Source organism: Choristoneura fumiferana, chromosome 11 (genome assembly GCF_025370935.1).
Source record: "Choristoneura fumiferana chromosome 11, NRCan_CFum_1, whole genome shotgun sequence".
Classification (NCBI taxonomy): domain Eukaryota; kingdom Metazoa; phylum Arthropoda; class Insecta; order Lepidoptera; family Tortricidae; genus Choristoneura; species Choristoneura fumiferana.
Window position 1 is genome coordinate 16,081,813 of NC_133482.1, and position 15,004 is coordinate 16,096,816.

The window sequence follows — 15,004 nt, forward strand, 5'->3', positions numbered from 1 at the left end:
CCCTCCTTTGAGCCATCCTCTTGACCTCTTGATACGACGCGACGCCGACTTTCTCCCTTATCTGATCGATGTACGTCTTCCTCTCTTCCCCTCGATCTTTCCTTCCAGAATTGTTTTGAAGCAGTCGTCGTGTCGTATCGAATGCCCGATCATATTCCCGCGTCTAGCATCATACTCATACTCATACTCTTTTATTGGTAGTATCATTATTACATGTCATTTTGTCATTTATCTGTAGTGTTCAGGATTGTTCTCCGTTCTTCAACCAGGATGGCTTTAACCAGGTCCGTGCATCTCTTTGGTGGACGTCCTTCGCTGCGTTTACCAATAAGCTGTCTTCATTTAAGAACTTTTCAGCACCAACGGCCATCTGTTTTCCATGCTATATGGCCCACCTGTTCGTTTCCTGGCTGTCTTGGCTACGAAATATCAGGGAGTGGACAAGGATTAAGACCGTCGAGCAATTTTTCAGATTGGCGCTTGATAAGAAAAGATACAAGGAGCTGACTGCCACCCTTCTGTAATGTAGTGGCACTTGAAGAAGATGGCATGCCCATTGCCACTTCAACGAGCTAATCCGCCTGGCTATGTCGGTGGCCGTCGTTATTTATGAGTAAATTCAAATTTATTATTTACTTGAGAATATTATTTATTTTCGTCTTCTTCTAGCTTGATATTTATTCCTCTGCAACCTTAGAAAAGTTGCAAATCGACATTGACATTTCTAAGTTCAATATATAAAAAAATGGGTGAACCGATCGATTCTACTGAAACATAGCTAATAACCACTGTAGGAAAACTCACTTTCAATAAAAAAAAGTTTTGTTAAAAAAATAATTTTTAGTACAAGCTTTTTTTGATGGCTATACTTTTTCATGATTGTACTTCCATTGTCATCCAAACTACATTTCCGTATCAAATTCCAAGTTAGTGCTGTAAACCGTTGAGGAGTTCTGTCCTGCGGAGACGATCCTGGCCGGAACACCAGGATGTCACTACCAGATTATGCTAAATTTCAAGTCAATCTGAGCACTGGAAGTGGGTCAAATTTTGCTTCCAAACAAACAAATAAATAAATAAACAAACAAGTAAAAGCGTTCCCGCTGCTCTGGAGCCCCAGATTGTACTGAGCGATGGAGACCGCCCTGACGGAATGTCGTTGATACCCTGGAAGACTGGTCGTGCGCTGGTGTGGGACGCTACCTGTACAGATACCCTGGCGGCGTCCTACCTACAAGCAACAACCAAATGTCCGGGAGCGGCGGCAGACGCCCGGGAACGCCTCAAGGTCACAAAATATAGCTGTCTCGGCGCCCAATATCATTTCTTTGCTTTCGGCGTCGAGACTCTAGGTCCTTGGGGTAAGGGTGCGCTGGAGCTACACAGGGAGCTCAGCAATTCTCTCAGCAATTTCCTCGCGCAATGAATCTCAATCGCAGTTCAACGCGGGAATGCTGCCTGCGTGATGGGCACCATGCCAAGAGGCCCACCTCTCTTTTTTAATTACAGTTTTAGTTTTAGTTATTTTAATTTAATAGTAGTTTTAGTCCTATGGATATTTTGTTTTTTCTTAATATTTCTTAATAAATTATCACATTTCCATTAAAAGTGTTAAAAAGCTACGATGCTGAGACAGATGGAGATTGGCTGCAAACTTATTACACCCCTCTTTTTATGACAGGGGGGCTAAATATAGGATCAACCCGTTAAAGTTCTGGATATAATTTCATTGGTGATTTTCTAATTACTACGTCTAAGTATCGTTTGTCGCAACGGCGATTTCAGGGAACAATTATAGTGGAGTTTTTACTACGTCATAAAAGATCTGACTTAGACGATAATCATTAGTCTTTGACACAGTGTCACACGCTAGTCACAGCGGGAACGCAATTTATTTATAGTGAACGCAGCGAGCGCGTAAACTGTTGAATTAATACATTCCGTAGTTCGCTCCGGAGCCGAGACATGCGCGCGCGCGCCGCTTGCCGTAATATTTTCATACAAAAATGGTGAAACAGTTTTCGTGTTTACAAAGTTTGAAATATTTTGTGAACGGTTCATGTTGAAGTGTTTTGTGTGTGTGATGGATTTTGGCTGGATTTATATGGGTAAATTTCTTTTTTATTTCACATTTATTTCAGGTTTCTGTTCCCTCAAATTTTCCCTGAAATGTTTTTTTAGTTTTTTGCTAAATGTCTTAGGATCATTTTAACTTAAACAATATCTGATTCGACGTAGGTACATTAATGTTCTCATTGAATCGGGTTAATTATAAACCATTATCATAATTGAACAAGCATTATTTTTATTGAAAAAGCAGTCAAATCATGGACTTCCTTATTGGGGTTTCTTAATAGCCAAACATAAAAATATATTTCAAAAACTATAAAATGGTCAGATCTTTTCAAATTAGCAAAAAGTTGCTTTAAATTTCTTATATTTCGGGAAAAATCTTTCAATATCTGACAATATTTTTTTACCGACGACCAGTAGGTACCCACTTGTTTTCCACCCAATACAGAATATTAGTATAAAATCATAGCGAAATCAACTGCCACTAATACGGGCTTATCAATTTCATCAGTGATTTATTGTATGGCATTTTTTATTATTATTTTTGTTTTCAATAATTTTTTGTTCATGTTTTACACGCAACTGTAGGTATGCCACTGATTCTAAAAAAAAATAAAGTGTCTCTAGACCTATTAACCACATTTAAAAAATCCAAAGAAATATTAATAGAGGTATACATTCGAACTAATCTGACCCTCTGCTGAAATATACCGATTATATATTTTAAGCATTAAGTTCCTTACGTAAAACGTGCCTTAAGTGAAAATTAAGAGAAGAAAAAAAGAGAGAAAAGTGAATATTTAGAGTCATCATGCTTTCTACTACACCTAATTGGGATTGTTTAAAAGAATACCAATGCTGTTTAAATACTATTTTTGTGAAGAAAATTCAAATGGTAGAAACCACTAACTTTTTTAAAATTCATTATTGAAACTATTTTGTCTGATGACGTCAGAGTTTAATCTAACTAAACGTGTGTCCCGAGACTGAATAAAGACTGATTGAATAAAGATATTTTGACTTTGACTTTGACTTTGACTGGATAAAGTCCCCAAAAACCGCCTGCTGTATGAGAATGTAATGGCAAAAATGAAGACTACATGACCCAACGCGTTAGCCATATAACCTTACCTAACCAACAAAAAGTTGGAAAACCCTCGACTTTGTCACTTCAAAGTTCAATATCTCAAAAACAGCTGAACTGATTTTCATAAAATATGTCTAAGAACCATCGCTAGAAAACCTGCTTTCAATTTAAAAGAAACCGCATTCAAATCGGTCCACTCGTTTAAGAGCTACGGTGCCACAGACAGACAGACAGACACACATAGCGGTCAAACTTATAACACCTCTCTTTTTGCGTCAGGGGTTAAAAATGAAGACCACATGACCCGATGAGTTAGCCGTAAAAGAGATCAAACGGGGAAGAAGTCATCCATCGACTACATGGAGGCGAACCATCCAAGACGACCTAACAAAGGGTCTATCGCAGAAATGACAGAAAATTGCCTAGAATGGCGTAAAACTTTCAGATCTGACAAACCAGGGGATCGATTGACTGGTTTTTGATTTACTAAACATCACACACTGATCAGACAATATTTTTTCCCAATGTCAAGGACAGCACCAGTAGTGTAACACGGTTATCATCGTAACTAGAACACGGCACGCACTGTACACCCACTTTATATGACACAGAGTTACGGTATGTTAAACTGCCGCTTGGAGCGGGTCATAAATACTATTAAAAGATAGGATGGATATAACAAAATTGCAGGAAACGATAGCGTTTGTGTTGGAAGCGTGAATCGACAAATGGCCTTAATGTCTTAGAGTCACAACATGCCCTGATGTTCTAAGAACTGATCAAGTGCGCTCCCAAGGTTTGCTAGAAATTAAAAGCAAGCAAAAAATAAGTTTGACATAGCTCGGAGAACATGCAAGTTGAAGTGGCAATAGGCAAGAACAGGTAACCGTTAGAGGAGAAAAGTCCTCGAGTGGCGACCACTAATCGGAAGAGAAGCGTTGGCCGGCCTTACACTAAGTGGACTGATGACGTCGCGAGAGTCGCAACCAACCGGTGGTTGCAAATGGCGAGTTGCCGTTCATTGTGATGGACCATTTATTCAACAGTGGACGTCTCTTGGCTGATAATGATGATGAAAAAATACGATCAGTGATTTTCTGAGTAATTTGTTTACTAGTGCTCTTAGACTGATCATTATACATACATATTGTACGACATGCATGTGGTAGATTACGGTTATGTTCTGAATTATAAATATAACTATATTTTGGGTGGTGGTGAACTCTTACCATCAGAAGACCCACTTGCTCGTTTGCCATCCAGTCCAATAAAAAAATTTTGTACCCGTTATCACAATATCCCGTTATTATGATTATGACTATAATACATTGAAATTGCCAACTAACTGCTAGTTCTGTTTTTTTTAAATATGTCGTTACCATTTAGTCCAGTATCATGTATATTTATGACCACATGTCAATAATATAGGGACTTAGGGGAAGAAACTATCTTACTTGCTCATATTGCTGATGAGCAGTGTTTGCATTATTGTCTTCGAGTGTGAAAGTACCTATATAGCTATGGGTAAATAAATGGTCGTCTCAGGCATAGGCCTCTTCTCAATTAAAAAGGACTTATGCTGTAGTTTCCTCGCGTGTTCATTGTGTATTTGGAACTTCCACTGTTGAACTGGTTATTTCTCGCTATTATTTTCTTTACCGAAATTGTATGATACTCGTTTATTGCAAAAATAATGCCACAGATAAATTTTGAAAAACTCAGATATGCGAGGCGGGGTGAAACCGAGAGACCATAGGTCAAACCAACCATATGATAGGAAAATTACTGACACGAGATAGGAAAAAGTGTAACAGCATATCCACAATAGTGTCGGCACAGTGTCTGCGATCTGTGTAGTTGGAAAGCGTCGCCTCTAGAGGAAGCGTCAAATTTAACCAGGTAGTCCCCTATGCGTGCGAACACGTCATTATTATTCTATTAGACTCATACAGGTTCGTCAAGTATTGCAAAACGAAGTGTCTAGTAAATTTTAAGATATATAATCGTCTCCAGCAATTCAAATATAAATGCCATTGCAGGGTTCTCTATCGTTTGCCCGAATTTCATATGCCCGAATGTATCGTTTTCTAGTATTTTCATATGCCATAAATAAAGCAATTTATTTCTGAAATAGTTATTTTCTTCAGAGTTGATATTAAACTAACCTAACCTAACCTACTGCATTCTATATGATGACATTTAAAAACATCCTAAAAACAGCACGGTTCTATATATTTTATGGCAAACGTTGGTATGGCAAGTGAAATTCGGTCAAATGAAATTCGGGCAAGTAAAGGTAAACGCATTCCAGTGTAGCGCAAACGTTTTCTTTTGGGTTGAAATCAAAAACGTCAGTAGATCGCAAAAGGCTGTTTTAATATTATTATCTTTTCTTGACAGCAATAGCGCTTTGGAGAAGACCGTCATTGCCAGAAAGACTACACCGTGAGAAACTTGGTAGAACTTGGGCTGTATTTTCCAAGTGGGCATTTGGAAACTTTTAACACACAATATGGAGGTGTGTGCTGGTTTTTACACCATTTTTTTCTTCACCGAAAAGCTCGTACTATATGTTTCGTCTCAGACCGCTATTTTCTGAGTGTAGTCAAATGAAAGCTCGTCTTCCTTCCACATGTGAGAACATACTCGTCTGAAAATGAGACGACTTGATCTGTAGTCGTTACATAGATTCAGTGCAGATTGGGTAGGTACTTGGGAACTATAATTACTATTTAATTGCTTCAGGATATGTACACAGGTTTCTTAAAGATGTTTTCCTTCACTGTAAAGCTAGAAGTAAATTTCATTGTATACGATGAAAATTTTACCTATTTCCCCGTACATAACCACCTTGCGTAATCGGCATTGGAAGAGGCTTAATATTTCTTACTTCAAAGATTTCGATAATGTAAATAATTGATCACTTTTACTTATCAATTTAGGGTCCAGGAAATTAGGTACGACGAACGAAATGAGAAGTGTTAAGTACAATAGCAACAGCGAAGCAGACGCGCTGCATTAGCGGCCAACTAAGCGCCGAAACCTAATTAATTTACAAAATAATTTAGCCCATACTAGTGGCTGGTTATATTTATAAGATGATTTACGGGGAAAGGAACATTTTAAACCCATTCAATCAGGATTATGACCGAAAGATATCTACGGCCATATTGTCTAATGCACTCACGTTCGCGATCGCATTCGCCATCTCTTTCTACCCTCGTTTTATACCGTGTAACAGAAAGAGGTAGTGAAAGTGCTTGTGATTCCAAGTGTGTTAGACAAACCTCTGGTTCTGAAAATGTTAATATACCAACTACAGATATTATTAGCACGGAAAGTAACATTGAACAAAATCGACATGATTAATAATAACCCGGCTTATTGCGGAAACAATTCAGTGGCTAAGCCAATGATTAATGCTCTCCCATTGGTCAATAATATTTGTACTGCCCTTTTATTGGTGACAATTGCTGCCCGTGGTTTTATGGAAACAATTTGTTATTGTTAGACCTGTCTGCTTAATTAAGTGTTTTTCCATTGGCATTATTGGTAAAGGTTCTTTATTGGTTATGATCATTATAGAGACAATGAGTCTCGAAGTACTAATACCTGGATTAGGCTTGGACACGCGCCATCTATCGCAGAGTTGTTAAAAGAAAATGTGAACTATACCTATGCATATTTTTTGTATGATAATTTTGTTTTGATATTTGGTTAATGAAGGCTGTAAAGTATTATTTGTAAATTCCCAGATCCAGATCCCAGGTCTCCGCAAGAGTGTACTTTTTATACAAAGGCGAATACGTAGTAACCAGACCTTTGTTACAACTAGTAACTAAAACTCCAGTCTACAAGTCCTATTCTAATACTGATGACAAAGTTATCGAAATTATAACCTTTACCGCAGTTTCGCCCGCATTAGAAATAGCTTAATGCCGTTTTAACTGTTGTAAATTATGCCCGTGCAATTTTTTGAAATATACAACGACAACAGTTTACTTACACGATTCTTGTTACCATGGCAACCCAATAAATAAATGTCGAGTTTGGCTTGAAAAAAGGTTATGGTTCAACGTTCGCTCGCACAACGTGATTGAGTATGAGTAACAAACATCCAAACCTCGAAATATCTAAACATCTTCACCTATCTTTCACATTTATATTATTAGTAGGATAGTAGGATAGGATAGGAAGTAGGATTGCGCGTGAAATTTACGCGTACGGCCGGTTATTTTATTTAACGTTTTTTTAAGTCGCTACAGAGTGGTCTTGTTCTTCTTGTTCTTGTAGTCTGATCTTGGTCCTCGGTTGTGATCAGTAGTGAAACTTCACGACGACTTTCTTGGGAAAAAAGTGTGGTTGTTTTTTCTTGACATCCATACAGAGTTCATAGTTGACAATAAAAATCGCCGCTGCCTACTTTAATATTTTGGGTCCCTTAATTGCCTGTAGGACACCCACAGAGAAAGAGATGGGTCCAACCTAAACCGAGTAGCTTCAACCGATGTATAGTCGAACAAATTGATTCATGTAACATCATTCAAATAAGTGGTCTACCACCCTAAAGTTGATAATCGTTTGCATTTCATAAAACAATAATGCCAATAGACGTGTTGTCAACTTAAAGTTCGACTTTACCAACATATTCATTTGATATGAACTGGTTTAAAAATGGATAGACCACTTATTCGGCTGATGGCACCTTTGTGCTACTAATGTTGTGCTATCTCATACTTTTGTCAAATAAATCATAGTGAAATTCACCATCAAAAGGTTCTACCCTGTTACATGAATCAGTTTATTCAACTGTACCTACAACGCAAAGCCTAAACCACTTAAGCTAGATTTTAAAATGGGCAGGCCTATTTACGGCACGGAAAAATCTAACACTTGTTTATCTTCATTATAATTTCTCAATTGCTCAACGTTTTTAGGTAATTTACGTGACCCAATTTGATGCCGATTATTCGGAAGCGCCTTTTGTGCCAACATCAAAAATAATGACGTAATACACATAAAATATAATTTTCATCTCAATTTCCACCAATGAATTATTAAACAGCGCTTAAGCGGAGTACACGCCGGATGCGAAACAAATTTATCTAATTGAGTTTAATAATATCCTGCGCATAATTCGTTTTATGGCTAGTCTTTTCATTTGGATACGTTTATTGTTGACGTTTAAGTTGAAGTATTTTGTTGAATGAACATGCTGTTGAAAAGAATTTCGGCGTTTGTAGACTTTTTCTTTATGACAAAACTAAATGTCTATCTATTTGTATCGTAGGTACAGAAAATTTCCTTTTATTAATAGCTTGTTTTATTTTGGTATAGTGAAGCTTTTTAGTAAACCAATAAATAAAATAAAAAATCTTTATTGCCACATCTTAACTTATTCACACAATTTTCGAAGTTTAAAAACTACACACAATAAAAAAAAACCAAAAAAATTACAAATTAAAACAAAATAATAACTGGCTTATGTAAGCAATGGGTGGTAGTCTCAGCTTTTGCTAGATTGGTGGTATATACCCAGCGCTGATTTTCGGACTGGCCCGAACTAGAAGTTTCAGATAATTATATCCAGATAACTACTCCTGAATAAGCCGTGGAGGCCTAGTAGTTTGAACTATGGCCTCTAAGTGAAGCGTCATGGGTTTGAACCCGGACTCTCGCTCCTGAATCAGATAGGTCCTGTTGCATGTATGTATCTCGTGTACTTAGTTGGAGATTTACTTTTGTGTAATTTCATACATACACACACGGAATAATGAGTCTCATTATTTATGTTATGCGTGTACATAACACACATTCATTCACATAGGCACATACATGACATATAGTTAGGTACATTATAGATATAACGTACAGACGATGAAGATTTGCCCTAGCAATTTGATCACCACAATCTTTAGTCCGTTGACAGGAACGTGCGTGCCATTCTTCATCTGTCATCACCAGGATTTATTTACAATGGACCAATGGGATGACCTCGAGATAACGCTGGACCAATTACAGCCAATCATACGCGGCATAGTTGTGGATTATCGTACGCGTGCGCCAATGGAAATAGTTAAAGTTAGTGCTTGTTAATGTGTTATCTTAACTGAGTATAATATCATGCTTGATGCTAGTATTATTAGAGTTGTACTGTGTGCAGGAATTACCGCACGATCGTTAAGGGTGTCCAGTTTTTTGAACTTAGTCCGCCTTATCTAAATATGTACTCGACTGTCGGTATTTGTGCTCCTCGCAATTACTTCAAGCATTCTTAACCACATAATCACAAATTTTCAGACATTACAATACAATACAAAGACTCTTTATTGTACACCAGAAATAGTAAGCGATACAGAAAACAGGCTCAGAGTCACGCTATAAAGAGCAGCTAAAAAAAAATAAAAAAAAAACAGTTTATTGCAGACAGAGTCCATATAAGCGTTAGTACATTATTCACTTAAAAACTATGTTAGTAATTATATTTTTTAATTTAAAAATCTGCCTCCCTGAGGAACACCTGGCACAAGCACATGTGCTCTTACCCAGTGCCTCAAGATAGGACAGTCAGGCTTCTCGCTAATGACCCTCAGGATGGTGTTGGTGCTCCCGCGCATCCTGCCCATGAGTGAGGCGACGCGGCGCCGCACCACCACGCTGAACCCCTGCGTGTGCGCGTGCGCGAACATCGCTGATGCGCTGCAGTATCGCGGGAGCCCCAACAATAACCTGAAGGCATTGTTGTACTGTACTCGGAGGGCGTTGAAGGCCCTCTGCGTGTAGCTGACCCACAGATTGCACGTGTATAGCGTTTGACAGAAGGCTTTGAGTAGAGTAATTTTTACATCAACGCTACACCGCGCAAACCTACGGGCCAACATGTTACAGCGGACCGCCATCGCTCTCCTTTCCCTCTCTATATCTTTATCATCTTTTAAATCCTCGGTGACCACATGGCCGATGTATTTAAACTCTTTCACTCTAGCAAGAGCTACACCATTAAGCAACACGGGGGGTACAGTTACCAATTTCCGAGTCTTTGACTGAAATATCATGAGTTCACTTTTTTTTACATTATACAGGAGTCATGCTTGGAGTTTCTTTGCGCGATAGAATCCGGAATACGGAAATGCGTTGAAAAACTAAAGTCACCGACATAGCTGGAAAAATATGCAATTTGAAGTGACAATGGGCGAGCCACATCGCTCGAAGAACAGATAACCGTTGGGGAAGACAAGTCCTCGAGTGGAGACCACGAACCGGAAGACAAAGCGTTGGCAGGCCTCCCACCAGGTGGACTGACGACATCGCGAGAGTTGCGGGAAACCGGTGGATGCAAGTGGCGAGTTGTCGTTCATTTGGCGTTCTAAAGGGGAGGCCTTTGTTCAGCAGTGGACGTGTTCCGGCTGATGATGACAGAAAACAGGACATTCAATTTTAACTCTAAATAAAGTACATATTTGAAACTCATTGTAAACTTTTGTAGGAACAGAATAATTATAAAATACATACTTACTTAGTTCCAAAGTCAGTCATAACATAATAATAAAATGTAAATACCTAATATTCAGTTTCAACCTAAATTGTGTCCGTATTATCTCCAGTCATTCTTTGATAAAAAAGAAGATCCATAGACAAAGCAGGCTGGTTAGCATTTCCAACGAAATGAAAGCGAACAATGCCTTTACGCCATTTTGTCTTAGCCCTTCACAAATACTTCCTTTTTTATAAAATATCGTATTTACAAGCAAAATTATCTCACAATGACTGAGCAGAGACTTGACCCGATTTATCTAACAATTGCCAAAGATAATTTGCATTTCAAAAGGATTCTTGGTTAAAGTATTTTGGTACAATGTTTGAAAAATAGGTTGAGGTATATTGACAAACAATACTTGACACAGAGTTGCGAGTAGTTAGCTCATAGCTTGGTTAGTTGTAAAAATCTGTTAATGAGTTGGACACGCGCGCTGGAGGTCCCGTAGAAAAGTAAAAGTCAGCAAATTGAATTTGTGTTCACAATCGCGATTATTTTCATTAGAGAAAATCATTAGCAACATTTCAAAAGTGAAACGATTTTTTACACTGACTGGTATATTTATTTTATAGTAAAGTTGTTTATTTAATGAACTATAGACAACTGCTTTGCTCACCCGCAACTTAACTTACTTAATTTGACTTAGGTCGTGGGTGAGCTAGATAATTGTTAGTACCTAGTTCATTGACGTGGACATCTGCAAAATAACGCCTAGTTTAATAAATTATTTCTGTTTATTTGTGAAAAATTATGCCGAATTTTCACATGCTTAATACATTACAAGCTTAATTGGCAAATATAGGTACCTACATAATATTGTAAATTACAATTTACATGAGTTTTTTAGGCATCATTAATTGTGATATTATTGACCCTAAGTTATGTAAGTCTATCCGAAATACGAATCTGTCCTGGCACGCCTAAAGGTATGTTGCATACCCGAAACGACTAGCTGTTGATACTTTGTACAATTTGATAGTTTGTTTGTCTTTCTTTTCTTTCTTTTCTTTCCTTTAGGCGTGCCAGGACAGATTCGTATTAAATCAGTTGAGTTTTGGGCCAGAATTTGAGTAAGTACGACTCTGTTGAGGTCAGATTTGCCATCGGTCTGTTTCTGACTAAACCGGTTTCGACATACGACTTATGATATGGTAGTCACTTTCTTTTTAAACCAATTTCTGAGTAGGTCAGATTCGTATAAGGTCCCGTGACATGACAGTACTACGTCTGCTTACACTCTGTCAGATCTGTATTTTTACTTAGAGAATGAAATGAGTGGGTATCCGTTTATTTCGCAACTAACGTTTGGCAACCTGATTCTTTCGAAACTTTTCATTTTGCAAACTCTAAAACTCATATTAAATATATCTATTGACCCGGATAACTCACGTCTTAAATCGAGTTTAGCCCGACCTGTTTCGGGCTAATCGTGCATCGTGTTACCCACCTTTAGGTTAGGTTAGCTTAGTTTTATAAAAATCCTGAAATATTTACAGTTTCAGAACTATTAAAAGTTGCGAAATTAATCAGGTTGCCAAACGTTCTAAGTCGCGAAACATTAGTGAACCGAAAGGAGTGTAATCGCTTTTTTTCTTCTCTTGTGTTATGAGACCTTTCTGAAAGAGTTTGAGGCCTACAAACTTTGTATAAAAGTATAGTGACTAGTTATTTGTTGTGATCGCGTATGTATGATCAGAAACTATTTTTTTTTTGCAGGGAAAATAGTCTTTACGGCCAACTAAGTTATTCTATTAAGGGTTTTTTTTTCATTCTTATAGTGAGGAACCCTAAAAATAGTCTTAAGAAACGTCATGCCTGTAACCGTTTAACTCGGTTAAGTGTAGTTAGAATGATTTTCATTTTAACCAGACAAAGTATACTTTGGTTTTTTACACTGCTATTGATTTTATTATAACAAAATCGTCTAGGTATCATTAAACATTCCTTAGGATCTGTTCACAGTTTTGTGTACGTAGTTGGTATTTTGATAGTTTCACTACACTGACACTATTAGATAGTCTCATATATTTAGCTACTCGGTAAACATTATAATGGAGCGACGACCTGGTTAAGATCGCGGGATCGCGGTGGATGCGAAAAGCACAAGACCGGTCTGAGTGGAGAGCCTTGGGGGAGGCCTATGTCCAGCAGTGGACGTCTTTCGGCTGACATGATGATGATGATGAAACATTATAAACACTTTTCCGCTTTGCGGGTATTTCGATCATAATACGACAAAAGAAAAAATTACGATACGAGAGGCGTTCTCAAAATAAACAATTCACAGGATGCTATGCGAGTCACGCCTAGCCATCCCCTTCAAATATAAAAGGAATCACGACAAACAAACGCCAAGGGACTCTTAAACAACGTGTCGTTAGTGAAAACATTTGAAGCGATTCTAAGTTTGTCATCGTGTTAAAAAAAGATGCCATAAATCCCAACAGCCTATATATTAGCAAATGTATCTAACTACACAATCACGCTAATATTATCTCACAGTCGCTGTAATAAGAGTGACTGCAGATGAAAGTGAAACTTTGTATATTGTTTGTGAATGTACTGTTGCAATGGATAAAATAGAGCTTTATGGTGGAGAAGTTAGGACCGATTCAGGTGCTGGTGTAAGTTGGTAGTTGGTTATAGTGGCGTTTGAAGAAAACTCCTTTGATCTAAGTGACATTCCGTAAACTGAAGATGATTTGGTTCGGTCGGTGGCACTTTCCTCCAGCGCGTATGATTCTACACACATTGTATGAATTATTGTTAGACTAATTATAGAATTCTATGAAAGAGTAATGGAGCGAAGAATGACATGGGTAGGGAAAAACATAAAGTATTATGATTGATTGATATTGCTGGAAATAAATTTTAAAGTGTGGAAGGATGGAAAGTATTTTTAAATAAGTAATTTGAACTTTAAACGGGGTGTTAACAGACGAAGATTTAAAAATAATAAGAGAAAACTGTTTCCGAGTTGTTTATGGCATATCAGTCGTGCTGCATTTGTTTTCAAAGTATTGTGTGAAAGATATTGCATATAGCTTTATCTATCTCGTTAAACATTATCCCAAATAACACTGTTACTAACTTAAAAGTTAAAAAATATTAGGTTAGTAAAAAAAGCGTATTATATAGAATAATCCTACTAATGTTATCCCGATGTTTCCATGAAAACAACAATGATATTTTTGGGAATTATCACGAGATTTTTTTGTTCATCTTTATAACTCCTTCACGCTAAAATGGCTGGACGGATTTCAATGTCATTTTGTATCTAGATAGCTTAACATGTGGAATAACAGTCCTTTTTTAGGCTTTATGGGCTGTTACTGAACCTGATAGATAACACCTTTGGCCTCATCGGCACTTTACTTGAGACAGGAGTCAATCCCGGTCAGTTTTATGGAAAAAAAACCCGGTATTGTCACGAGGTCGAAACAAACTCCCAAACTTTCAACTGCTGAACTTAGAGAGTGCGAGTGTTATATGTGCAATGTTAATGAAATCCACGATGCGACGTATTTTTTGGGAATTCCCATGGGAATTTAGTAACATCGTGGAATTTCAATTCTACCAGCGGATCTAATTTAATGTTTTACGTGTGTGATACCGCAAGTAAAGTCTAGTTATTTATATTACTTCTACTAAATACTCCAGTACATCTTAGTACATCTTTAAATTCTTTAATTGTTTAAAATCTGAAATATTTTGATCACCTTAACTTCATCTTCTGAATAAGATAATAAATGAGAGAACAACAAAATAAATGAGACGTTTTCAGTTAATTTGATATAAAATTAACTAGTTGTGCTTCAAAAGTAAACTTTTCAACACGAGATTAGTTTTCTAATGCATTTTTAAATTCCCCCTAAATTAGTAGCAATGCGACGTTTAAGCTTTTGCTTTCTTATTATTTACTTTAAACTGTATTGCTTTGTTATAAAGTTCAAAATGAATGTACTATAGCCAATCTAATTAGTGTCACATCTATTTTAAATCCATCCACAAAGATCAGAGGGTGCTGCGGTTGTTCTTGTCATTCTTCTTAAGTGAGAAGGTGATAGTGATAGTGGCACACGATTTCTATTTTAGAAAGCTAATTAATGATCCAAATAATAAACAAGTATAGCTGGGGAATGAAACGGGCCTGAGGTTATAGTAAAAAGACACGTACTGGAAAAAAAACGTTTTTATATTTAGGCATCTTTCTTTCGTTTCCGGTATTGATATAATGCTATTATAATATATTTTTTATTTTACAATTCTACAATTTAGATCTACAATTTTTATTAAATTTCCTAAAA

General features: G+C 37.2%; 2 protein-coding genes across 2 annotated transcripts in view; one reads left to right on the plus strand and one right to left on the minus strand.

Annotated features, from left to right (window-relative positions):
* Positions 1-1,958: 1,958 nt before the first annotated feature.
* Positions 1,959-15,004, plus strand: part of LOC141432874 (protein turtle homolog A-like) — a 183,652-nt gene continuing 170,606 nt past the window's right edge. Inside the window, 1 exon segment of the mRNA XM_074094684.1 lies at positions 1,959-2,108. The gene's annotated coding sequence lies outside the window, so the exon portion shown is untranslated.
* On the minus strand, positions 9,579-10,239 carry LOC141432395 (uncharacterized; the record flags this gene model as incomplete). Its single annotated transcript, XM_074093931.1, has 1 exon — positions 9,579-10,239. A coding segment is annotated over one exon (591 nt), but the record flags the coding sequence as incomplete, so codon positions are not given.